General features: G+C 49.0%; 1 protein-coding gene and 1 long non-coding RNA gene across 2 annotated transcripts in view; one reads left to right on the plus strand and one right to left on the minus strand.

Moving 5' to 3' along the window:
• Positions 1 to 24,382, plus strand: part of LOC146199179 (uncharacterized) — a 51,728-nt gene that overhangs the window by 10,357 nt on the left and 16,989 nt on the right. The window lies entirely within an intron of this gene.
• LOC146199180 (uncharacterized) lies at positions 1,576 to 22,909 on the minus strand. The gene is made up of 5 exons (XM_084592731.1): positions 22,672 to 22,909; positions 22,171 to 22,196; positions 9,823 to 9,921; positions 2,522 to 2,620; positions 1,576 to 1,784 (listed from the first exon to the last, which is right to left on the minus strand). The coding sequence occupies exons 1-5, from the start codon at positions 22,758 to 22,760 to the stop codon at positions 1,777 to 1,779; spliced, it is 321 nt and encodes a 106-aa protein (XP_084448857.1). The 5' UTR covers positions 22,761 to 22,909; the 3' UTR covers positions 1,576 to 1,776.

Below are 24,382 nucleotides of genomic sequence, written 5' to 3' on the forward strand. Positions count from 1 at the left end.
TTCTTTTACTGTTCGAAGAAGTGCGAACACAAAAGATTGAAAGGTACCGTGCCTGGTTGCTATTTTTTTCGACCCAGAAACAGAATCTAGTCAGTAAATGCATATTTATTTCCACGTTCCTAAGGGGGAGGGGGGGGGGGGGGGGGAATGGTCTGAAACTTCGGTCAATGTGCCCTCATAGAATCGGCCGGGAAAACTAGATGCTGTCAAAGAGCCTCCGCTTAGCGAGTAAGCTGATTCATTTGTATCACGTTTTGTTTCTTATGCCACAAAACAAGTGCAGGAAATACTCAGTTCGCGCACGGCGAATATGATCGGAACATGTACAGGGGTATAGTCAAAAGTTCCCAGCCCATAGGTTCTCCTTCTGGTCGGCCCATTCTGGCACTTGAGATCACATTAAACTATTAGTTACCTCAGAGGTTAGAATAATGCTTCTTCTACCATCTGCAGATATTTTGAGATCTGAGGGCGTCGTAGCTGCCTAATTATATTTCTGAGATGCAGGTGACATGGGATCATTTGACTGTCCCAGTACATGTCTACCTTCCAATGCAGTATGGCGCCTTATATGTGCGCCAGGGTCCTCCCTTTTTGAGATATTATTCCGAATGTACCTGAAATTTCTCTCCGCAGTTTTAGTAATATTCCGTTCCAGTTAACTGTTCTTTCAGCTCCCAAAAAACTGTTGCAGATGAATAGATGAGGTTGTATCGACTCGAATAACTGACAAAACAGATTTGTGCGTGTTAGCGAATTCGCACCTCTTGAAAACATCTCACTTCTGTCAATTATGGAGAGGAAGTGTTAGTGACGTTTCGAAATAATGGTTTCTACTTTATTTTGTGAAACTAGGGCCATTTCGTTTCGAGTGATTTTGAAAAGCACGGGGTTGAAGATAAGCGAAAACTGAAATCAAGTGTATTTCCAAGTAGTATATCTTCGCATATCGAAAACAGAAGCCGCCATTGAATACAGCTTATCCTCGCATCTGCTATTTGCCGGCAAGCAATTAAATTCGTGCAAACAAATGCGCTAAAGCAGTGCAGTCCATTCGGCGTTTTTGACGCAGCGACGGCAATCTAAATGACAGTTTGAACGTCTTAACTATAACGTATACGTTGGGTTTTGCGCACCTGCTGCTCCACTTTGCCGTTTCGGAGCCCACTTTCAATACACACCTCGCTCTTCGTTTCTAGAGCAAGCAGCACCGACATGCGCATCCTCAACCACTTCATACAACATTGCGGTCTTCGCAAGTGTGACATTTCACACTCGACCACTTCATAAAATTGTGACACAATTGCGAATAGAAGGCGAGGAAATCGAAACGAACCGGGATATTCAAGTGCAGGCGACTTGCAGGTTTTGCTGATCCAATGGCGAACGAATTCTTCCTTTCCCGCTCGATTGCCGATTACAGAAATAATGTTATTGGCCACAGGATCACTGCTCGTATTATTCGGAACAAGCATGCCAAAACTTTCCTGCTTTGCTCAGCTGAAAACGTGCTCCGAGTCGCGGCGACGGTGGCTGGAAGGGCGGTGTGGAAGGGAAACGGCGTCAGTGAGCTAATGCCGTGGAAGCAGTGCGCTTTATTTCCGAGAGAATACCACACACCGCGACCCCGTTTTAAACATCTGCATTGAGGGAAGCCGGCTTGACGAGCTAGAAATGGAGTTTTTACGCTAAATATCTCGAACTGTATTGCCTATAAAGGAAATTTAAAAACTGTTCCCCGCTTCCTGTTGGCGGCCTTCATTTTCTTGTTGCAGTTCAAGAACCTGAAATCAAAAATTTAAAAAAAATCATTAGCTAACTATAGTTATTTGGTTATTAATTACTGCGCTATATCACGCACGCAACGTCAGCCTTGCCGTACAATCAACCTGCACAGACCGCACTGACTTATCTCTTGCAGAGTTAAAAAATAATGATCTGTATACAGTTACAAAAAAGCACCCCATATATATATTTACTTTGGTGCTTCAACCATAAAAATCTGGAAACGTCGCCCCATAAATGATGCTCGTCTTTTTAATAGAATATCTAAAAACATCTCCAATAGTGCAACCAATATGAGAAAACAATTTTTCAGCAGCTAGACATAAGATAGTCGCAAAATTGTCCATAAAATCCTGGAGTACAGGTACATGTCCCATTGCAACATTTTTCTTCGTTTGGAAGGGTGAGGCGTAGGTCTCCTCTACTTCTGCATTAAAGAGACAGCCAAAAGTTAGGAGCGCTGGCAGAGCCACTATCTAGAATATGTGTACATAAAGATACTTTTTGACTGAGCTTTTTAAATACACCTGCAGAAGTTGATCGGTTGCACTAATGTATATAGTTCTACGCGCAAGTGATGCCAAAATATGCCGCCACAGATTACGACTTCCAAAGCAATCGGGTCATTACAGGTGTCGTGTGTTTTAAATTTCGGGATGGACGTGACGAAAAATATCTCCAATAGAGTAATCCCCATGAGAAAACCAAAATTTTCGGCAGCTAGATATATACTTACGATATTCGCAAAATTCTCCATAAAATTCTGGAGGACAGGCACATTTCCAGTTGTAACATCTTCCTCCGTTTTGACAGGGTAGGGCGCAGGCCCATGCTCCTGCATTAAAGTGACAGCCAAAAGTTAAGAGCGCTGGCAGAGCCACTACATATATATATATATATATATATATATATATATATATATATATATATATATATATATATATATATATATATATATATATATATATATATATATATATATATATATATATTGTCACGTGGTGGTAACAAGGCCGTAAACACCGGAAGAGAGGACGCGTAATCGCACTGACGTCCACTCGTTATTGGACTCACTTGCGCCCGCAAAGAAACTCAGATAATCGGCGGCGGCGATAGCAACAAACGTGCTCTCTGGTCGTAGCACTGATAATGAACGTCGCACGCGCCAACGCTCAATTTAAAGACGGCAAGGAAACATCGAGATAAAGCTGCAGACCGTGACTGGCGTAATCTGGAACATTGCAGAAACACACGCGAGCAGCAGGAATCTTCTAGATTCCTCTCGACGCATCTTGCGGGACAAAGAAACTGATAAAGCAGCATCTCGCGACAACGAGCATGAATAAAATAGGCGATTTGCCTCTTTTGGCCCATTCGACGCCAGCAGCGACTCTTAAACATGTATACAGTACCTGAGCAATGTTTTCCGCTCCTGACGCAAATTCGCTTGATTCCAAAGAGCTCGCCGAGCTCCGACGCTTTGCAGCCGCCATTTTGAGTGCCGCAGACTCAAGAGAAAAAAAAAGATATGGCCGAGTTTAATAGTTAATCAAATACGAAATAGGTGCGTAGCACCGCTTATCATCGTTATACCTTTCATGCATTACCACACACATCTTCGATTTACTCTCTCCAATATCTTCCCTCAGCTTACGCAAGCGGTTACCAGCAGTCACAAAGACAAACAGCGCCGACGGTAGCGCTTCCAAAACAAACAACACACAAACCTAAGGCCCAAACATTCTGGTCGGTTGCGAGCGGGCGGCGATTTCAAAGGGACGTATGTCCAGGCTTCTTCCCGAGCATGATACCGACAGCAGCTCCTTCTGCCGCGCAATTCTCCCCAGCCCGTGTTTCGCCGCGATTTATGGCCTCCGCGCGCCCGTTCCCCTCAAACCGAGAGACAGAGCAGTTAGCGCCGAACCCACAACCACTGCGCTACGCTGTGCTTTTTAATTGCTCTGGCTTGCCTCCTTCGCGGCACCCTCGAAGTGCCACTTTTCCGAGAATCGGAACGGACCGAACCGACGGCGTCGCCCGTTTCCATGTGTTCCTATATCACTTCCGAAGTGCGGCCGCCTGCGCGATCGTCACAAATAACCTTGGCCACCCCTTCGGAATCTCTCCCGCGACAGCGGACCCACGGCTTCGGACAGACATCGGCGAAACTCATGATTGCGGCAAGACAACCCGCAAAGATGTTTACCCGCTGCCTCGCATTGACGACGCATTGGACTGCCTTCAAGAAGCTGAGTATTTCTCGAGTCTCGACCTGCGCTCGGGATATTGGCAAATTCCCGTGCATGAATCCGACAAGGACAAGACTGCATTTGCTACCCCCGATGGCCTTTATGAATTTAATGTAATGCTTACGGGCGCCCAACTCCAGCCACCTTCGAGCTCATGATCGACACCGTGCTTCGAGGAATGCAAGGGAAGATATGCTTGTGTTATCCAGACGATATTGTCATCTTTTCGTCGGACTTCGCCCAGCACTTGCAACGTCTCGCAGAAGTTCTCACATGTCTGGCATAAGCCGTTCTTCAGCTCAACACTAAAAATGTCACTTCGCAAGCAAAACCATCAAAGTTCTCTGCCATTTCGTTAGCAAGGCGAGCATACAGCCCGATCCCGACAAATCTGCAGCTGGGAATAATGTTTCTCGACCCCAACGCCAGAAAGAACTCCCGCAGCTTCCTCTGGTTGGCGTCGTACTTCCTACGTTTTATCCGAAACTTTGCTTCTATTGCGGCCCCTTTAACAATCTCCTGAAGTCTGACGCACGTTTCTTATGGTCCAATGAGTGTGAACAGGCCTTCCAATACCTCACGCAAGCACTCCCTTCAACTCCTGTGCTTCAGCATTTTGATGAGAGAGCTCCCACCATTCTTCATACTGACGCCAGTGGACAAGGCATCAGTGCGGTTATTTTGCAACACTGCGTCTGAAGATCAGGTTGTGGCATACACTAGCCGTTGTGGGGTCCACGCCAGCCACAATTGAAGGGAGCGCCTTTCCCGCGACCACCGATGCGCCACCCCTGATCTCCGGACATGTGAGAATAAACCCCTATGTTTACACGACCCGCCTCGAGCCAGTTCGTGTGTCCCTCGGGCAGAGGAATCGGCCACAAATGGCGCCCAACTGAGGCTGCTTCGAACGCCAGAGCGTCCGGAAGTCAGGTAAGGGACGCGGTAGAGCCTGTGTGGTTACCGATGCGGCCGCACTGATGAGGCATATAACTGAAGTGTTGTCGGTGTTAACCAGTCAGCTCGGTTCGGTGGCAAGCGCCAATCAAGCCGCAGCAGCGGCGACAGTCTCGCGTCCGCGGATAAATGTAGAGCCCCCCCCCCCCCCCCCTATTCTGGCTACACGGACGTGAAGTCAGTCCACGAGTTGTTGCAGGAACTCGCGGACTGACTTCACGTCCGTGTAGCCATGATTGATACCGGCGCTGTGAGATCCTCGGAAAGTACCTGGGCGTCCCCAGTGGTTCTAGCGCCGAAGTGAGATGGTTCAGTCAGGCTGTGTGTTGATTATCGAAAGCTCAACTCACTGACGCCTACGGTTGCGCACCCTTCACAGTCAACCGAGGCTGTGATGTACGCGTTAGGGAACGCAAGTTTCTTCACAGTCCTGGATGCAAGCAGAGGGCACCTGCAGATTGAGGGGCCGAAAGATTACATTCAGAAAACATTCAGAAATCAATCAATTGCCATTCACAGCGGCCAGTGCTAACGCTTGTCTCTGGGTGTGGCGATATTCCGAGTCGAGGTGTGGCGTTGGCGGTTTTGCGGTGCTTGACTGTCGCCAAATTTCCAATCTACCATCTCTTAAAAAAAAAAAAAAACAGAAACAGCGTTAGATGCAGTGTTCATGCAAAGCTTTGGCTTTCACATGAAATCAAGTTCAATTGTATTCGTAGCCACGTTGCCTTCATGCAGTACTCCCACAATGTGCAAACAAAAATATCTTATACCTGAAGAAAGGAAAATTGCACAGAGAGTTGATAAGAGAGGGGTGTAGAAGGTATTTTAGAGTTTTTGTTTTCATTGAGCAACAGAACGTACTCAGTAAGTAGCCATTTAATTAACAGGCAGCATCTTCAGGGCTATGTCATTATCAACACCTGATATAGTAAAGACCCTGATATAGTAAAGATTTTTGCCGGTGCGAGTGACTTTATTATAAAGGGGTTCTACTGCATATATTTTCAGGGGACGACGAGGACAAAGTTCTGTGCTCGCGTGTGTGAGGACGACGAAGTGTGTGTGATTCGTGCTGGGCGCCGCTGGCCTGAAGTTGTTCCTCTGGTCAGCTACCCCTTTGTAAATATCCGTAAATACATCTACTCTGTGTGTGTGTATCCACTCTACATTATTGGTGGACGTGCTGGGTGAAACGACAATAAATTATATATATATATATATATATATATATATATATATATATATATATATATATATATATATATATATATATATATATATATATATATAAACGTGCTTCATAATTCCCCTTGTCTACCGTGAAGATGGTAGCGCGACTCCGCTAGTGACAGATACTGCGCCCTTTCCTTTCCTGTCAACGAATTATAGAACACCGATGAACTTCGATGTGTTCAATGAAACGCTGGTTGTGTTCGACAAGGCGCGCGATGTACCGTCACGACAGGGCATAATGTCACGAGGTGATTCATCGATATACGAAGCTTACCCCACCGGGCGTCCCATCCAGGTGTCCATGCAGCGCCTTTCATTTGCCGCTTCCTCGAACGCCGCACATACAGCAACGTTGTTGTATGAATAAAGGTTGTTTTTGAATGAATGAATGAATGAATGAATGAATGAATGAATGAATGAATGAATGAATGAATGAATGAATGAATGAATGAAACTGAATGAATGTTGTTGTCGCTGTGGCTGTAAGAAGAAGGAAAATAAAATGCACGAGCCTGCTACTGGCTCTATAGCTGAGCTACCTCCGCTGCCTCGTGCGGACGGGCTTTAGTGCAGACAGAAGAGAGATTTATTCATTTATAGGAAGGGAAAGGCGCGGTAACTGTCTCACTTGTTTTCTGTGGACACCTCAACCGCGCCGTAAGGGAAGGGATGAAGATGGCAGTGAAAGTGGAAAGAGAGAAAGAGGAGAGACAGAGGGCTACGGAGTAATTTCGACCATCTGGGTATCTTTAAATGATTTATTTTATTTTTTTATTTTTAAACTGATTTATTTATAGGAAGGGAAAGGCGCGGTAACTGTCTCACTTGTTTTCTGTGGACACCGCAACCGCGCCGTAAGGGAAGGGAGGAAGATTGGAGTGAAAGTGGAAAGAGAGAAAGAGGAGCCGTAGTGGAAGGCTACGGAGTAATTTCGACCACCTGGGGATCTTTAACGTGCGCTGACATCGCACAGCACACGGACGCCTCTTCGTTTCGCCTCCATCGAAACGCAGCCGCCGAGGTCGGGTTCGAACCCGGGTACTCCGGGACAGTAGTCGGGCGTCTTACCACTGCACCACCCCGGCGGGGCTGGGTATCTTTAACCTCCGCTGATTGATTTATAGGAAGAAAAAGGCGCGGTAACTGTCTCACTTGTTTTCTGTGGACACTGCAATCGCGCCGTAAGGGAAGGGGAGAGGGTGGGAGTGAAAGTGTAAAGAGAGAGGGATGAGCCATAGTGGAGGGCTACGAATAATTTCGCTCAGCACGGACAGTAGAGAGAAAGTAGAGAAGAAAGAAAAAGAAGAGGGAGAGAAAGACGTGCGCCACAACAATCGTCGTCCACCACCTTAGCGGTGGCGGGTGCAATGACGGCCTACAACAGATAAAACTTCGGTGGCTGGCTAGACCGCGCCGCCAGCGGCGTTGACCTACCGTCCCAGCCCCGTAGGGCTAGGAACAGCCACCCTTCACCATCTCCTCTACAGCAAACATAAGCAGACCCAGATGTCTCGCTAGGAGGCGTTAGTACAGCAGCAGGCATCAGCGGCGTTCGAAATTGATTTACAGGATAGAAAAGGCGCTGTATCTGTCACAATTCTCCGCGGACACATGTACCACGCCATAAAGAAAAAGAGGAAGGTGAGAGTAAAAGAAGAGAGGGAGATAGAGGTGCCGTAGTGGAGGGCTTCGATCCAACGCGCTATAACGGCTTTCGCCTCATCGCACTTTAGGGGTCCAAAATAATAATAATAATAATTGGTTCACAGGAAAGGAAAGGCGCAGTATCTGTCACACTTGTTTCTGTGGACACCTGAACCGCGCCGTAAGGGTAGAAAGGAAGGTAGGACTGAAATTTGAAAGAGAGAAAGGGGAGCCGTAGTGGAGGGCTACGGAGTAATTTCGACCACCTGGGGATATTTAACGTGCTCTGACATCGCACAGCACACGACGCCTCTTCGTTTCGCCTCCATCGAAACGCAGCAGCCGCGGTCGGGTTGAAATGGTCCAAAAAGCCCTCTAGAATGTTAAGGTGAAAGCCTTTAATGGCTCATGCTGTCTTGGACAAAGTGTGTCCCGCTTTTGCGGTGTTCTGATTGGCCGAGGCGGGATGCGTCCCTGCCATCTGCAATGCCACATAATGTTTAACCTACACCAGCTACACCAGTGTAGCAAATCTTTTATACCTACAATGGATTTCTGCTGCAGTGGTGTAGGTGGTGTAGGGTAAAGAAATGGCCCTATTTGAACGCGCCAATTAAGGAACGCCATGCGACAGTAGCGATGCTGTACCGTCCTAACTCACACTTGCCGAAGAAAGTGTGATAGATACTGCACCTTTCCTTTCCTGTAAACCAATTATAATTATATGTAGCACTGCAACGAACGCCGATAGAAGTAGTCTCATCTTGTCTAGCGTTCCTGCCATCTGCAATCCCAGACTTGAACATGCGACAAGGAACGCCACGCGACAGGAGCGATGGTGTACCGTCCAAACGCACATGCACGTGTCGCAGAAAGTGTGACAGATACGGCACCTTTCCTTTCCTGTAAACCAATTATAGTTATATGTAGCACTCCAACGAATGCCGACAAGAGGCTAACAATGGGAGGCAAATTATAGGATAGGAAGGATAGGCTTTCGCCATTCTCCTCTTAAGAGACATCTAAGAGACCCTCTAATTTTTTTCAAGTGAAGTTCAAGCCGCCACATTTGTTGCCAACGGCATTGTCACCACTACGTGACAGTATATACAATATATATATATATATATATATATATATATATATATATATATATATATATATATATATATATATATATATATATATATATATATATCTTGTAAGGTAGCACTTGCACGAACGTCTGTTCTTTTCTATAACCAGCTGGCACACAGCGCGCGACGCTCCGAGCAGTGAGTAGTCAGCGATGATGATGATGATGATGATGGATCTATACAGATGAAAGAGGTGAAGTTCGCGCACTGCGCTCACAATATATATATATATATATATATATATATATATATAAAGGTCTCATAAAGGTCTGGAGACATATCGTCCCGTCAAAGATGCTGTCTTTGTGACTCAGCTATTTAAGTACGCCTGCAGAAGTTGCCCGGTCGCACCTTTGTACTTAGTTCTACGGGCAAGCGATGCCAAGCTATGCAGCCACAGATTACGACTTTCGAATCCAATCGGGTCATTACAGGTGCGTTTTAAATGGGGGACAAACGGGACGAAAAATATCTCCAATAGTGCAATCGACTCGATTGACCTAATTGAGTCTTGACTACCTTGACTAACCTGTTATTGTGTTGTTGCTTTGAATATTTGTGTGTGTTGTAAATAACAAAAAAAAATTATTTCCCTTGTACTGCCGATTTCACTGAAGTTTTTCATTTGATTATTGTACAAAATGTTCGATTTTTCTACCCCTGGCTCTCATGATTATTGTGTTCTAACTGTGTATAATTAATGTAATAATATTATTGTTGGCCCTCCTGCTTGGGCCCACCAAAGGGCCTGCAGTATACTGTAAAAAAATAAAATAAAATAAAATAAAATTTTCAGCAGCTAGATATATACTTACGAAATCCGCAGAGTAGTCCATAAAATCCTGGAGGACAGGCACATGTCCCATTGTAACGCACTCCTCCGTTTAGGCAGGGTAGAGGGCGGTACCATGCTTCTGCATTAAAGCGGGCAGCCAAGAGTTAAGAGCGCTGGCAGAAGCTGTCGTGACGCTGGGACTAAGTCGACCCGGCCTTCAGACTCCGGGTTGATGAAGGATTGAATCTTCGAAGTTGGTAAAATATATACAAGCAAGTTTACTGGCACTTTGAGAAAACATATTTACATGAAAAAGAAGGGTATAAGTTCTGCGGGCAAGTACAAAAAGCGGGCAGCCAAGAGTTAAGATCGCTGGCAGAAGAAGCGCTTGGACTAGCACACAAAAATGGCGAAATCCGGTCGTCCTGGTGTACTACAGTGGAACTGTAGAGGCATTTCCACGAAGGTTGCCGAGCTCAGGACCCGACTGCGATTTAACAAGCTTCGGGTGTGGGCTATGTTACTTCAGGAAACGAACGCCTTGCCATCTATTCCTGGCTTCAGCGGCTACGTGTCTCCTTCAATGACCGACCGTCGCGTGCAGACTGCTTCTCCCCCGGGAAAGGCGGCGATATATGTTGAAACGAGTATTCCTCATGTACGCCTTTCTCTCGAAAACTGGTGCACATCATACCAAGAGGTAGTAGCCGTTGCTGCGAAATTTCTGAAAGGAACCGTTGTTCTTGTTTCTTATTACGTTCGACCAACTGGAGGCGCCTCTTCCCGTATTAATCTTGGCTGGTTATTAAGTGTTCGTCGCCAATACCCCGGGTGTCTAATTTTAGTCGGAGGCGACTTTATTGGGGGTATCCGACTGCAAGCCCTCGTGGTAGGCGTGTGCGGGACGCCTTCACTGATGCCCTTTTGTTCTGCTTAATCACCCTGGGACAGCAACACGGCCTGTGCGTCACATACATAGTGCTGCCTATGCTCCAGACTTGACGTGGTGGTTGGGCGCAGGAACTCCCTCATGGCACATGGAGCCGGACTGCTGGGGAAGTGATCACCACCCTATCTTCATCGGTCTCCATCCCTCCCGTCTCCGCCCTTTACGCCGCAAATGTTCTGTGATAAACTGGGACAGCTTTCGCTCATGTCTCGACAGTATGTCTTTAGACTCGCCGTCACTCCTTGTTGACCGTATACAGAGAGCACTAAACAGCGCTACGACTACTACCTGGATTGATGTAGGTCGACCGGCACCAGATCTCGGCCTGCTTAACTTGTGGGCAACCCGCCGTCAAGCTGAGCTGGCTGCTACGCGAGACCCTACTTCGGGGCAGGCACGTACACGACTGAATTATCTTACCGCGAAGGCTCGGAGATATGAACGCGATCTCTCGCGACGCCAGTGGCATGCATGGTGTGAACAATTTTCTGATAAATCATCGAATGCCTCAATCTGGCGAACGTTTCGTGCAATGGAACATGGTCGTCGTTCTACTGACGCAGCAGCAACAGCATGCTTTGCGGCTAATCTGTCGCCGGGTGATTTCGCAAAAGAAGCTGCTCGAAAATTTTTCCCAAAATACGATATACTGCCTCCTTCAGCTGTAAACCTTAATATGGCAGGTATACCTGCAGACGCATGGAAACTACCATCTGCTGCCGACGCAGATGGAATTGCGAGCCCCTTTTCGATGTGCGAGCTGCTGGCTGCAATTGACGATGCGAAACGGAAAACAGCGCCCGGCCTGGACAAAATTCAATATGAGGTTTACAAGAACCTCAGTACTGCTGCACTTCCTCAACTACTAGACACCATAAACAAAGTGTGGCTTGATGGTGTCGTACCCGAGAGCTGGAAAACCGCTGTCGTGATCCCTATTCCCAAACCTGGGAAGCCTCCAACGGACCTCGCCAACTTGCGACCAATCTCCTTAACATCAACGCTTTGCAAGCTCGCAGAGAAAATGCTAGCCACACGACTTTCTTGGTGGCTTGAACAGCACGGTTTCTATCACCCTGCTCAAATTGGATTTCGTCCATACATAGGTTCAGAGGACGGGTTGGCTGTCTTGGCCTCAGCAGTTCTGTCATCATATTAGCAATGGATGTTGAAAAGGCATATGACAACATCAGTCATGCTGCAATCCTGAATGCCATTGACATGCTCCATCTCCCTCCGAGACTACGCACTTTTGTCGCATCATTTTTGGACGGACGAAAATTTGCAATACGCCTCAGCGGTGACACTGTTGGTTCATTCGTTTCACTACGTGGCGTGCCCCAGGGATCAGTATTGTCTCCGACGTTATTCAATATTACTTTCATCCCATTGGCGTGGCGCTTACATGATATCCCTGAAATCAAGTTTTTGCAGTACGCAGATGATATCACGGTATGGAGCACTCACCATGATCTTCTCACTCAAGAGGCCGCCCTTCAGTCAGCATTAGACGTAACCTCTGATTACGCATCCTCCATTGGCCTTCAACTTTCAGTGTGTAAAACTTCATACACGTCAGTCGCCAACCGCTGGGGACGCCGTAAACTTGCCTCAAATCCAATTCGTCTCTCTCTATCAGGCACCCCAATACAAGAAAGTTCGAGCCTGAAAATTCTGGGCTTAACAATTCACCAATCAGGATCAGCGACTGCTTGGCTCTCTCAGGCAAAAAAGCAAGCACTTCAAACTATAAGTTTAATAAGAAGAATTGCACCTAAAACGGGTGGCGCTGGCTCGTCTGTTGCACGCCAGTTAGTGAGGGCGGTTCTGCAGCCCCGTATTGTTTATCAGGCCCAGTTCCAGCATCTTACAAGGGCACAATGGGATCGCCTTGAAGTCGTAAATCGAGAAGCTATGAGGACTATAACATGCCTTCCACGAATCACAGCGGTCGTAGCGTTACAGGAGAATGCGCAGCTCAACACCATCGATGAACTGGTGCAGCAGCGCCGAGATGCTCGCAGACTCAAGGCCACTTTGTCACATTCCACGCAAGCACTGAGGGCGTATGCAACGTCACACATTATTCTTCAGCCACCTGCGCCAGTTCTCCCTCCCTGGAAATTTATACAGTTAGGAGACAACAAGCCAACTGACATCCGCAGACCGACGTCTGCCAACTCTGCATCGTTGCTACGCCAGAGCTTTGAAGAGCAAGATACTAACCTGCCTCAAGATTCCATAGTAGTGTACGTAGATGGAAGCCTGCAAGGCTGTGAAGCCAAAACGGCAATCCACTGTCCACGGAGACCTAGCCTGAATCAGACAACTACGTTTCAGCTTTCGGAACCACTTACATCTTTCTGCGTTGAGCTTGTGGCAGTTCAAGAGGCACTCTGCTCAGTGACTTCTATAACCATGCTCCCTACAGCCCACATTGTCATCCGCACTGACGCACTTCAAGCAGTACGTCTGCTCCGACGTGTCAGCCGCTGCCCAAAAATTTGCCAGGACATCCACCAGCTTGCGGCGCGCATCCCACAGTCAATACGCATTGAGTGGGTCCCACGGGATCTGCTGCCTTCCCAAAGTCAAGCTGATTTTGCAACCCGCCTCGTGAACCAAGACGCATCAATCCCACGGCTTCTCGAAGTCGACGACGCTACCCTCCTTTTGTCAAGAAAGGAGCACCTCCGGCGCCGCACACGTGCACTTATCCCTCCGTGTGCGATATCCCTTCCCCGCGGTCTCACCCATGCAGAGGAGGTTGCGCTTAGGAGGATCCGGGTCGGTGTTGCCCTTACACCAGCAGTAACCAGGACGTGGTCATACTTCCAACACTTATATCCTCGCCCAGGATGCCCGATCTGTAACAACGAAGATGTCGAGGCCGACATCCACCACTTGCTGTGGGACTGCCCAGCACTCAAGCCAACACGAATCCGGCACCTGAGAATAGCTGGCCTTTCAGCAACCAATCCTGCCTCATACGTCACTTGGACGCAGGGACCTCATCATCGCTCACTTCTGGACTTCATAAAATCAGCCAACCTTTTTCCATTCATTTAATCATTTATTCATCCTTCATCTCATAACCTACTGATGCCCTAAGGCAATAAATATCGCCTTAAAAAAAAGTACAAAAACGGACGCTATTCTTCATGTTTTCTATTTATTTATTCAGGCTGCGTGCCGTTCAACTCTTCGGTATTTCTCTGGGTGTGGGTGCTTAATTATTGGAAACCTGAACTGGGAAATCAGAAAGCAGAGGACATTGACTGGATCAATTTGGATATTCGGATGCAAAAGATGCGTACAGTGGACCTTCAGGTGTAGGTGGAAGAAAATTTCGGAAAGGAATCGCTCGACAATCAATCAAGAGGAGGCGTCATTTCTTTTAGTAGCGAGATGACAGTGCCTTAGAATGCACAGCTATATAATAAATATTCGCAAGGCGATGGTTTGCAAGCAGTATATGGGACATCTAAAAAAAATATTGGGCAGAAGTTTATAGAATATGTGTTATTCATCGTGATGTCAAGGCAGGCACAAAACGCTACCCCAAAGCCTGGTGGCTAAGGTATAGCTGATGTAAGGTGAATGCATCTGCACTAGGAGCTAGAAATTAAGACAGAATTACTGGAAAAGAGGGAGGGGGGCATCTCGGGGGCGTTTGCGAAGTAAACATATTGTTACCGGGGAACGCATGAACGATGAAGTGATGTGCTCACAGACGACGACAGGGGAATGCGGGAACGACGAAATGTTCTAGAAGACGACGACGCAAACGGAATGGATGCTGGACGGCCCCTGAAGTATGCGCAGAGTTCCGCTCATCGCAGCATAAGTTTCAATATATACTTCTCCGTAGCACCTTGGTGGAGGTCGCGGGTTCGCGACGATCTCACGCTGGATCTCCGCAGTGACTGTCACTTCGGAACCGTCACGATAACAACCGACGCGGCTCCATCTACCTCTGCAACGCCAACTATCACCCCCGTGATCCTAGCCCATTATGTGGTACAGATGAGGTGGATGTGTAGGACTGGTGCTCGCTTTATGAGCATGTAAGCCAGCCGATCAGGTGGCACGCCACGCTGATGCTGGCCAATGTCATTTTCTACCTCCCCGGCACCGCACGCATGTGGTTCTCAACACACGAAGCATATATTCCCTCCTGGGATGTTTGCAAAGAAAAACTCCGTGACCTGTTCAGAAAGCCCGTTCGCCGTCAGCTCGCCGCCAAGAGGGACTGACCACTCGAGGCCCAAACATCTACCGAGCCTTACATCACCTACATCCGAGACGTTTCGTTTTGGCCCTGTACCGTAAAGTTGATAAAGACATGACCGTAGCTGATAACGTGAGGCACATCCTCGAAGTCATAGCCGACGATACATTTATTCTTCTACTCTGTCGGGACTGATCTACGGTTGACTCCGTTCTACATGCTTGTCGATGCTTCGAGCAGGCCAAACACCGACGAATTGTGCACCTCTTCGACCGGCTCCTCAACACCGGCTCTAGCTCCACGTGCGAGGATCTGCCGACCCTAAGACAGCCTTCAAACCCTGAAAACGTGACTCGCCTCTTGAGTTGTGAACTGGAAGCACTCGCTCCTGGTGCATCCTACCCGCCCTTCTCGAACGGCAACCTAGCGACTATATCTTTTATTGAAGCCGTCATCCGTCAGGCGGTTGCCAACTTGGGCGTCCCCTGTTGCCGCACCGTGGAATACCATAGTTCGAGCCCTGTCCCTCCCATGGTCGCTTCCGCTACGCTCCGCAACACGTACACGGAACGTTACGGATACCGCAATCCTGATGAGTGGCATACCACTGAAGATCGACCGATCTGCTTGACGTGCTCGCGTTTTGGCCATATCTCTCGCCACTGCCGCAGCCGCTGTTCCTCACTACCTCGACCTCTCACTTAGGTTGACCGCTACTCCGACTATGGCCCCAGCCGTTTCTCCCCTCGTTATGAGTCGCCCCGTACCGAGACCGCTCCACCTAGTTCCTCCTGCGTCCAGTCGCTCTCCCTCCCCGCCAACCCGCCGTTCCCATTCGCCTCTTCCTCGCCGCTGTTCCTCACCGTCCTCCACTAGCCTCTCCATGGGAAACTAGCTAGTGCAGCTCCCGGAGGTGACGCTGTATTGGTACTTCGACCTGGGAATCCTCTACTGCCCATTTATTCGCCCTGTAGTCTCCTCTTCCTCTTTGTGGATGGTGTTCCTGTCTCTGCCCTCATTGACACTGGTGCCCAAGTCTCGGTCATGAGCTCATCTTTTTGCCATCGCCTCAAAAAAGTAGACACCTGCCGCTTCGCCCACCTTTCGTGTTACCAATGGCAGAACAGCTGCCGTCACTGCCCTGTGCACTGCCCGAGTCACCCTTGCCAGTCATCACATCCGTGTTTTGTTCACCGTCCTCAACCAGTGCCCTCACAATGTGATCCTCGCTCTTGACATTTTAACTGCCCACTCTGCCCTTATCGACTGCTCCAGTGGCCTCCTGGACCTACCTGTCTGCTCAGATCATCCTCAATCTGCAGCCCGCCTTCGCTCCACCGAGTTCGTTCGCCTGCCCCCCCCCCCCCCCCCCCGACTCTGCTGTTTACCTACCTCTGTCACATTTCCCGCCCGTGTCTGACGATGACTATGTTACTTGCCCCATCACCAAGGTCTTTCTTCACCGCAACGTCGTTCTTCCCCACCTCACCGTACACGTTACCCAGACTAGCACCTACCTTCCTATTCTGAACTTCAGTCTGTCGCCCCAAGTTCTCGCCAAAGGAATATTCCTTACTACCTTGTCCCCTCTAAGAGACTGCACCATCTCTGCTCTTATGCCTGGCCCACCTTCAAGCGTCTTTCAAGCACCCGTATTTCCCATCACAATTACTGAGCCTATTTCCACGATGATTGCCTCTGGCCTCAGCCCCGAGCACACTCAGGACCTGCACAACCTTTTGTTGTCCTTCATTGGCATGTTTTGCTTTGCCACCGGTTTTCGGGGTCAAACATGAGTTGTGACTCACCGCATTGACGCCGACGATGCAAGATCTATACATTGGAGGCCTTATCGCGTGTCCCTTTCTAAGCGTCAAGTCCTCCCAGCAGGAGATCGACAAGGTGTTGGCCAACGATATCATCGAACCTTCGAAAAGCCCCTGGGCATCTTCTGTCGTGCTCGTTAAAAAGAAAAACAACAGTGAGCGCTTTTGCGTCGACTATCGACATTTGAACAAGATCACAAAGAAGGATGTCTACCCGCTTCCGCGAATAGATGATGCCTTGGATTGTTTACATGGAGCTACTTTCGCCATCGACCTTCGTAGCGGCTACTGACAAATCTCTGTTGACGAACGACGAACAAGACCGCGAGAATACAGCTTGCGTCACACCTGATTAACTTTACCAATTTAAGGTCATGCCTTTTAGACTTTGTAACACCCCTGCCACGTTTAAACGGATGATAGACTCCTATACTCCACGGCTTCAAGTGGACGACTTGTCTATGTTACTTGGATGACGTGATTTTTTTTCTCGCCCTCGATTGAAAGCCACCTCTGTCGCCTTTCTTCTACCTTGGCACTTTTCCGCCGTGCCGGACTTCAACTGAACTCAAAGAAGTGCAAATTTGGTCACCGCGAACTTAAAGTGCTTGCCATTTGGTGCATGCCACCGGCGTGCAGCCTGATTCCGACAAAGTTCGCGCTGTCAGTGCTTTTCCATCTCCCCGTTCACCCCGTGATGTCCCGAGTTTTATAGGACTGTGCTCTTATTTTCGCCGGTTCGTCCCGACCTTTGCAGCCATTACTCGCTCTCTCACAAATATGCTGAAGAAGGGCGTTTCTTTCTCTTGGGCACCAGAGCAGGCTAATGCATTCTCCAGCCTCACCGCTGTTCTCACCAATCCTCCTATGTTAGCCCATTTCAACCCGTCTGCCCCGACAGAACTTCGCGCCGACGCCAGTGGCCACGGGATTGGTGCCATTCTTGCCCAGAGACAACACGGCAAACATTGCGTGATTGCGTACTCCAGTCTTCTCCTATCTTCAGCGGAGCAGAACTATTCTATTACGAAACGGGAGTGCCTGGCTCTCGTTTGGGCCATTAGAAAATTCCGACCCTACTTGTTTGGCCGACCCTTCACTGTTATGACTGAACACCACGCCTACTGTTGGCTGCCTTCCTCAAGGATTCTGCTGGCCGCCTCGGCCGCTGGGCACTACACTTGCAGGAGCATACCTTTTCCGTTGTACACAAATCTCGTCGGCCCCACCAGGATACAGACTGCCTGTCACGCTGTCACGCTGTCCCGTCGGTCCCCCTTCCCCTACAGACCATGAGTCGGACCTCTGTGTCTTCTCTATATCCGACTTCTCCCACATCGCCGACGAGCAGTGCTTGGACCCAACCCTCAGTTATCTCATCGACCGCCTCAGCAGACAGCAGTGACTCTACCCTTGCCCTGCCCTTCCTGCAAGGGAACACGCTGTACCGCCACAACATGCGACCTGATGGCACTGTGCACTTGCCGGTCGTTCCCCCAACGCATACTATAGTGCTCTAGAAGATTCCAGAGCACTATACCTACGCTCTGTCGTTCTCGAACAAATGCATGACGTCCCTACAGCAGGTCATCTTGGCCTCTCGCGCACATACGACCGCGTGCGCCAGCGTTTCTTCTGGCGTGGTCCAGCGTTATGTAGCCGCTTGTGACCTCTGTCAATGCCGGAAGAAACCCCCTGTTTTGCCTCCTGGACACCTGTAGCCGATTTCCATCCCAACAGAACCGTTTTCTTGAGTGGGCCTTGACCTCCTAGGGTCCTTCCCGAAGTCCTCGTCAGGAAACAAATGCATCACTGTGGCCACCGATTATGCCACGCGGTACGTGATCACCCTCGCCATTCCAACCAGCTGCGCCACTGACGTTGCTGACTTCCTTTTTCACGACGTCATACTCCACCATGGTGCTCCCCGTCAACTATACTTACCTACCGTGGCCGCTGTTTCCTTACCCAAATTGTTTACGAAATACTTCGTTCGTGCTCCGTTCGTCACAAGTTCACTACGGCCTATCACCCTCGCCCCGCCGGGGTGGTGCAGTGGTAAGACGCCCGACTATTGTGCCGGTTGTTGTTGTTGTTGTTGTGGCTGCAGGAAGAAGGAAAAGAAAATGCACGGGCCTGCTACTGGCTCTGTAGCTGAGCCACCTCCGCTACCTCGTGCAGACAGAAGACAAAATAGAGAAGAAAAGGAAGAGGGAGAGAAAGACGCGCGCCGCAACAACAGCCGTCGTCCACCACCGAAACGGTGGAGGGTGCAATGACGACCTACAACAGATAAAAATTATGTGGCAGGCTGGCCCCCGCTTCAAGCGGCGGTGACCCACCTGTCCCAGCCCAACTGGGGAGTACTGGGGCTGGCCCCCGCTTCAAGCGGCGGTAACCCACCTGTCCCAGCACAACTGGGGAGTATTGTGCCGGAGTTCCCGGGTTCGAACCCGACCGCGGCGGCTGCGTTTCGATGGAGGCGAAACAAAGTGGCGTCCGTGTGCTGTGCGATGTCAGCACACGTTAAAGATCCCCGGGTGATCGAAATTACACTGCAGCCCTCCACTAAAATGTGACAGATACTGCGCTTTTCCCTTCCTGTGAACCAATTATTGTTATCACCCTCAGACGAACGCCTTACGGAACGTCTTAACCCCACACTCACATACATACTCGCCATGTACGTATCCGACGGTCATCGCGACTGGAACATTAGCCTGCCATTTGCCACCTTCGCATTCAACTGTTCGCGCCATGATACTGCTGGGTGCTCTCCCTTCTATCTTCTCTTTGGAAGAGACCCCTTACTGCCCTTCGACACTTTGCTTTCCGCCGCTAGCCTCGTCACTACTTATGCCAGAGACTCCCCTGATGGGGATGGTACAGGGCGGGGGCTTGCCTGCCACCGAATTTTTATCTGTTGTAGGCCATCATTGCACCCGCCACCGCTTTGGTGGTAGACGACGGCTGTTGTTGCGGCGCGCGTCTTTCTCTCCCTCTTCCTTTTCTTACTTTTCTATTTTCTTTTCTGTCTACCGCCGGGGTTGTGCAGTGGTAAGACGCCCGACTACTGTGCCGGAGTACCCGGGTTCGAACCCGACCTCGGCGGCTGCGTTTCGATGGAGGCGAGACGAAGAGGCGTCGTGTGCTGTGCGATGTCAGCGCACGTTAAAGATCCCCAGGTGGTCGAAATTACTCCGTAGCCCTCCACTACGGCTCCTCTTTCTCTCTTTCCACTTTCACTCCCATCTTCCTCCCTTCCCTTACGGCGCGGTTGCGGTGTCCACAGAAATCAAGTGAGACAGTTACCGCGCCCTTCCCTTCCTATAAATAAATCAGTTTTTTTTTTCTCTCTCCTGTCTGCGCGAGGCAGCGGAGGTGGCTCAGCTACGAAGCCAGTAGCAGGCCCGCGCACTTTCTTTTCCTTGTTCCTACAGCCACAACAGCATTAACAACAACGATACAATCGCTCGAGCCGATGCCGCTCGCCAGGTTGCTCATCACAAGCTGTCTCTCAAGAAGCTCAAAAACGCCGCTACGACGCTCACCACCGTGATTTTCAAAATCGTCCCGGATCTCTGGTGTTGCTCTGGCTTCCGTCCCGTCGTGAGTGGTTGTGTGAAAAACTTCTGCCGCACTACACAGGTTCTTATCGTGTATTACGCCCAGTGACTGACGTAACCTATGAAATTACACCGCTCCGCCCAAAGTCACCGTCCGCTAAACCATCTTCCGGAAGAGTACATGTGACCCGCACGCCTAACCGAGACGTTGCCTTTTGCAGGGGGGACAGTGTTACCGGGGTACACGTGACCGATGAAGTAGTGTGCTCAGAGACGACGACGACCGCCGAGGAACGCGGGAACGACGAAGTGTTCTAGAATACGATGACGCAGACAGAGTGCATGGATGCTGGACGGCCCCTGAAGTGTTTGTGCCGAGTTCCGCCCATCGCAGCGCACGTTCCAATAAATACTCCCCCTAAACAGTATTATAGCAAAACCTATATCTGTACGGGTTTTTTTTTTTTCGCTCCTGATTATTTCAGCCATAATTGCGCAGCCATGCGACATTCATTACTGCGTAATTCGATTTTACATTTTGCCGCTTCTGTGCACTCTGTTCAGACAATTTGTACAAGGAACACAGCATTGAGACTTCGCAAGTATTGCCCGAACTTTAATGTCCGCTGCCGCTGCACAAACAAAATTATAAGACTTGCATTAATTCGTCTCAGCTAGGCATATAGTATAAAGAAAGGAATAGTTTTCAGTCGCTGCTTCAGGTACTCAACGCGCGCAAGACTGGTTTTGAGTAGCGTTGTGACGTCCCATCGCGCGAAGAACCATCCCCAGAGAACTGAATTTTTGGTTTTGTTTGGCTATTTCCAGCATTTTAAAATACTTTCATTTGTTGTTTTGGACAGTGTACGTCGTTGTGGACAGAATAGACTTTAAAGAATGTGATGCGCTATCAACTTATAATTTCCCAGAAACCAGCTTATTCGCTTGTAGAAACCAGAAACCAGCTTAGTCGTTTTTATCAATATTTTGGGCATATAAGACATGCCTGTGCATAAGATGCCTTCCGCAGATAACAAAGCTAGCAAGGCATATCTTCGTGGTATATTTTGGTATTGAAACGTCTGAAGAGACAGATTAATGCGATTTCTTATACGTAGGCGTTTTTAGAACAGCCCATTCCATAAATATGCGCGTTGCTTATTTTATTGCATGGCGCACTATTCGCCTGTATTGAGCAATTGCACAGATTTATTGTTATATGCTAGGCCACGCTGAGGGCTTTAGTCCACTCAGGAGTAATTGTGTGGCTTTTACGCTGCTTCAAATGCGACAAACATGGTTTGAGAAGAACGCTACGTTTCGAGGCTAATTTTGTATCAGTTCATTTCTTTCTATTGTCAGTGCTTCATCGTAAATGAAGTGCTTTTCAGTCCAAACAGCGGCCACTTCCAAAGTTAAAAAAAGGTGGACCCGTCCTCTGGAGGCAAGAAAATGATTCTACGCTACACCGGTCGCTAAACCTCAAAGCGTTTTTATAGATCACATTTCCAGCGCATTCTAGTACGGCGCTGTCATTTGTAGCGACACAGTACATTTCACATTCACGAGGATTTTGCTACTATTCACCCACATACATCTCAGCGTTAAAACAATCCTATTAGAGGGTTTTATGCATTACAATTATAGAAATACCATTTTATTTTTTCTATAATGTTTTATTATTTCTAGCAGCAGTCGCGTACTACAGTGCACCATTTCGTATGGCAGACTTAAAGTTGTTTCAGCAAAATTTAATATGCATCAGTCTTACAAACATACAAGTAAGTGCAGCTATCGCTGCGAAAATCTGACTTACCATTGCTAAATGCCTGCGCAGGTATTCTGAAAATAACAATACTGAAATATAGACATGGCCTCCATGCAGAATAATCCACTATCTGCTTTATCTATTATGAAATGTTTGGTACTCTAGCAGTCTCGCCGAGAAAAAGACGGGTTGATTGCTAAAACGCGAAACTTACGTGGAATCCCTTTTCGCGTCATTACAATTTTTATTTTTCAAAACGCTGTGCTGTTGCTCAGTAACATTAAACACAGCGATGCTCCGCGTAAACCGTAGTCATGCACTACGCAACTCTACCGGGCGCAACTCTTAAAAAGGACATTAAGCAATTCCAGCAGATTTGACTGGTTTACCATTGAGGGAAGCAATCAACCAGAGAGACATATCGGTTGGTTCGCTGTTTCCATCAGATTTGCAAGTAGAAGCAGTGCCAACATCACTCACTATTGAGTGCTCCTACCCGAAACTGCACCTTCGCCAAGCAGGCACTGTCTTTGCAGCAGATACACTTACCTGAAGAATCGGCCCTCCTCTGCCAGTGCCCCCAAGATAGGTAGCACGAGCATCAAGCACAGGCCCGTTTTGGTCAAGAGCCCAACCATTTCGCAACACTGTGCCTTCCGCTGTCAAACCTATTCGCAACAGACTGATTCTCGTGGTTGCCTACCGTCGCATATATTACATGCCACTGAAGAGCGCAGGGTGTGCGTTGCTCTGCGTGTCGTTGGGCGTGGGTATATATTTTAGCTGGAAACTAAGACGACGCCGCGCAGTCGCGTGACTGAGTGGCTCTCAAGATAGCCACCCCCCCCCCCCATCCACCTTCCTGTCCCTCAAGATAGTCCCCTGTCAACGGATCCGAGCCGGCCACTTGACGCTGGCAGATCGCTGATAACTGCGCGAGCGCGCACACAGTACGGTGAAAGAAACGATGTGAGACAAGACGTGGAGACTTATGGGCCATGGCGTACCATCCGCAGGACAGTTGCTACCGCCATCAGCGTCGCGATATCCTGGACCGCCGTGGAGACAATGAAATTAGGGCGGACGTGCGCCTCCCCTCATGGACTCGTCGGAAGCCATGATACCGCACGGTTGCCGGCCGTCGCTTCCGCTGCATTGTGTCTGGCCACTAGCAGACCGGTGCAAGACAAAGAGTTACTTCGCGGATACAGTCACCTCCACCAATCCCCAGGTTGGCTTAGCGGCACGAACAAGCTGGTCACATTCTAGATGGGCTGCCTTTGCTCGCGGACATCATGCAGCTTGATCCTCACTTAGCGAGCTCTGCTCTAAAAGCGTCACAAGAAGTATGCGTTTCTGTCCGGATTCATTGCTGCTGTGCAACACCCGGACGCTTGTTAAGGCGACTCAGGCTATCAGAGACGCCGTAGTGTAGGACTCCAGAAATTTCGGCCACCTGAGTCCTTTAACGTGCACTGACATCAAACAGCACACCGGCTCATCGATTTCCGCCTCCAATGAAAAGCTGCCACCGTAGCCGAGATTCGCTCCCGCATCCTAGGGCATAGCATTCAAGAGCCCTAACCACTGCACCTACGTGGCGCGGCAGTACATTACTTCTGGCATACGGTTTCCGAACATGACGAAATATGACAACAGTTTCGGACATCTGCGATAATAACGCGTTTCTGCTTCCTTAAAGCCTTTGAATTTTGTAGAGTCTTCTTAGGGCAGAATGCATGCGCAATATTTTCTTTTTTCTTTGAGAGGAGCGCGGTAGTTACTGCCAGGATCACCTAAGAATTTTTTCTTGTGCCGAGCTCCTTTGAGACGGGAGGGTAAGGAGGAATCGAACCAAGACGCCGAGCTGTGCGGACGTGCGCCGTATAGGCTCTGGCCTCGCGACCAGTTTTTGTCACATTTCTGTGACTTTGGCCCTGTGAACAGTGTTAAAGATTCGGAAGGGTGTTCCATGCCAACCGATACCGGATTTCGCCTGGTACGACCACTGACAATCCATTTTTCGGAACTTTAAGTACCAGCACTTGGTGAACCGCGTTTGGCCTAACGTTAGGCCAAACGCCGGTGTCGAGCCACCGGGACCCGCGCTCGCTTTCGCGAGTCACCGAGGATACTTGCATCATGGTCTACACCGTAGAGGGTGAAGACGTTACTCCGGAGCAGCTTGCCGAAGGAGGATGGCAGACTGTACTAAACCTGCAAGAACGCTACCGGCGCCGTGGCCCGAAGGAAGACGGCC

The sequence above is a fragment of the Amblyomma maculatum genome, chromosome 2, assembly GCF_055883805.1.
Source record: "Amblyomma maculatum isolate TAMU_Amacu chromosome 2, ASM5588380v1, whole genome shotgun sequence".
In the NCBI taxonomy this organism is placed as follows: Eukaryota; Metazoa; Arthropoda; class Arachnida; order Ixodida; family Ixodidae; genus Amblyomma; species Amblyomma maculatum.

Excerpts from the sequence above, each read along its gene's own strand:
- LOC146199180 (XM_084592731.1), bottom strand. The coding sequence starts at position 22,760 with ATGGTTGGGCTCTTGACCAAAACGGGCCTGTGCTTGATGCTCGTGCTA. Across the intron at positions 22,197-22,671 it reads GAGGAGGGCCGATTCTTCAG|AATACCTGCGCAGGCATTTA; the intron begins GTAAGTGTATCT and ends TGTTATTTTCAG. Across the intron at positions 9,922-22,170 it reads TGCGCAGGCATTTAGCAATG|AAGCATGGTACCGCCCTCTA; the intron begins GTAAGTCAGATT and ends GCTTTAATGCAG.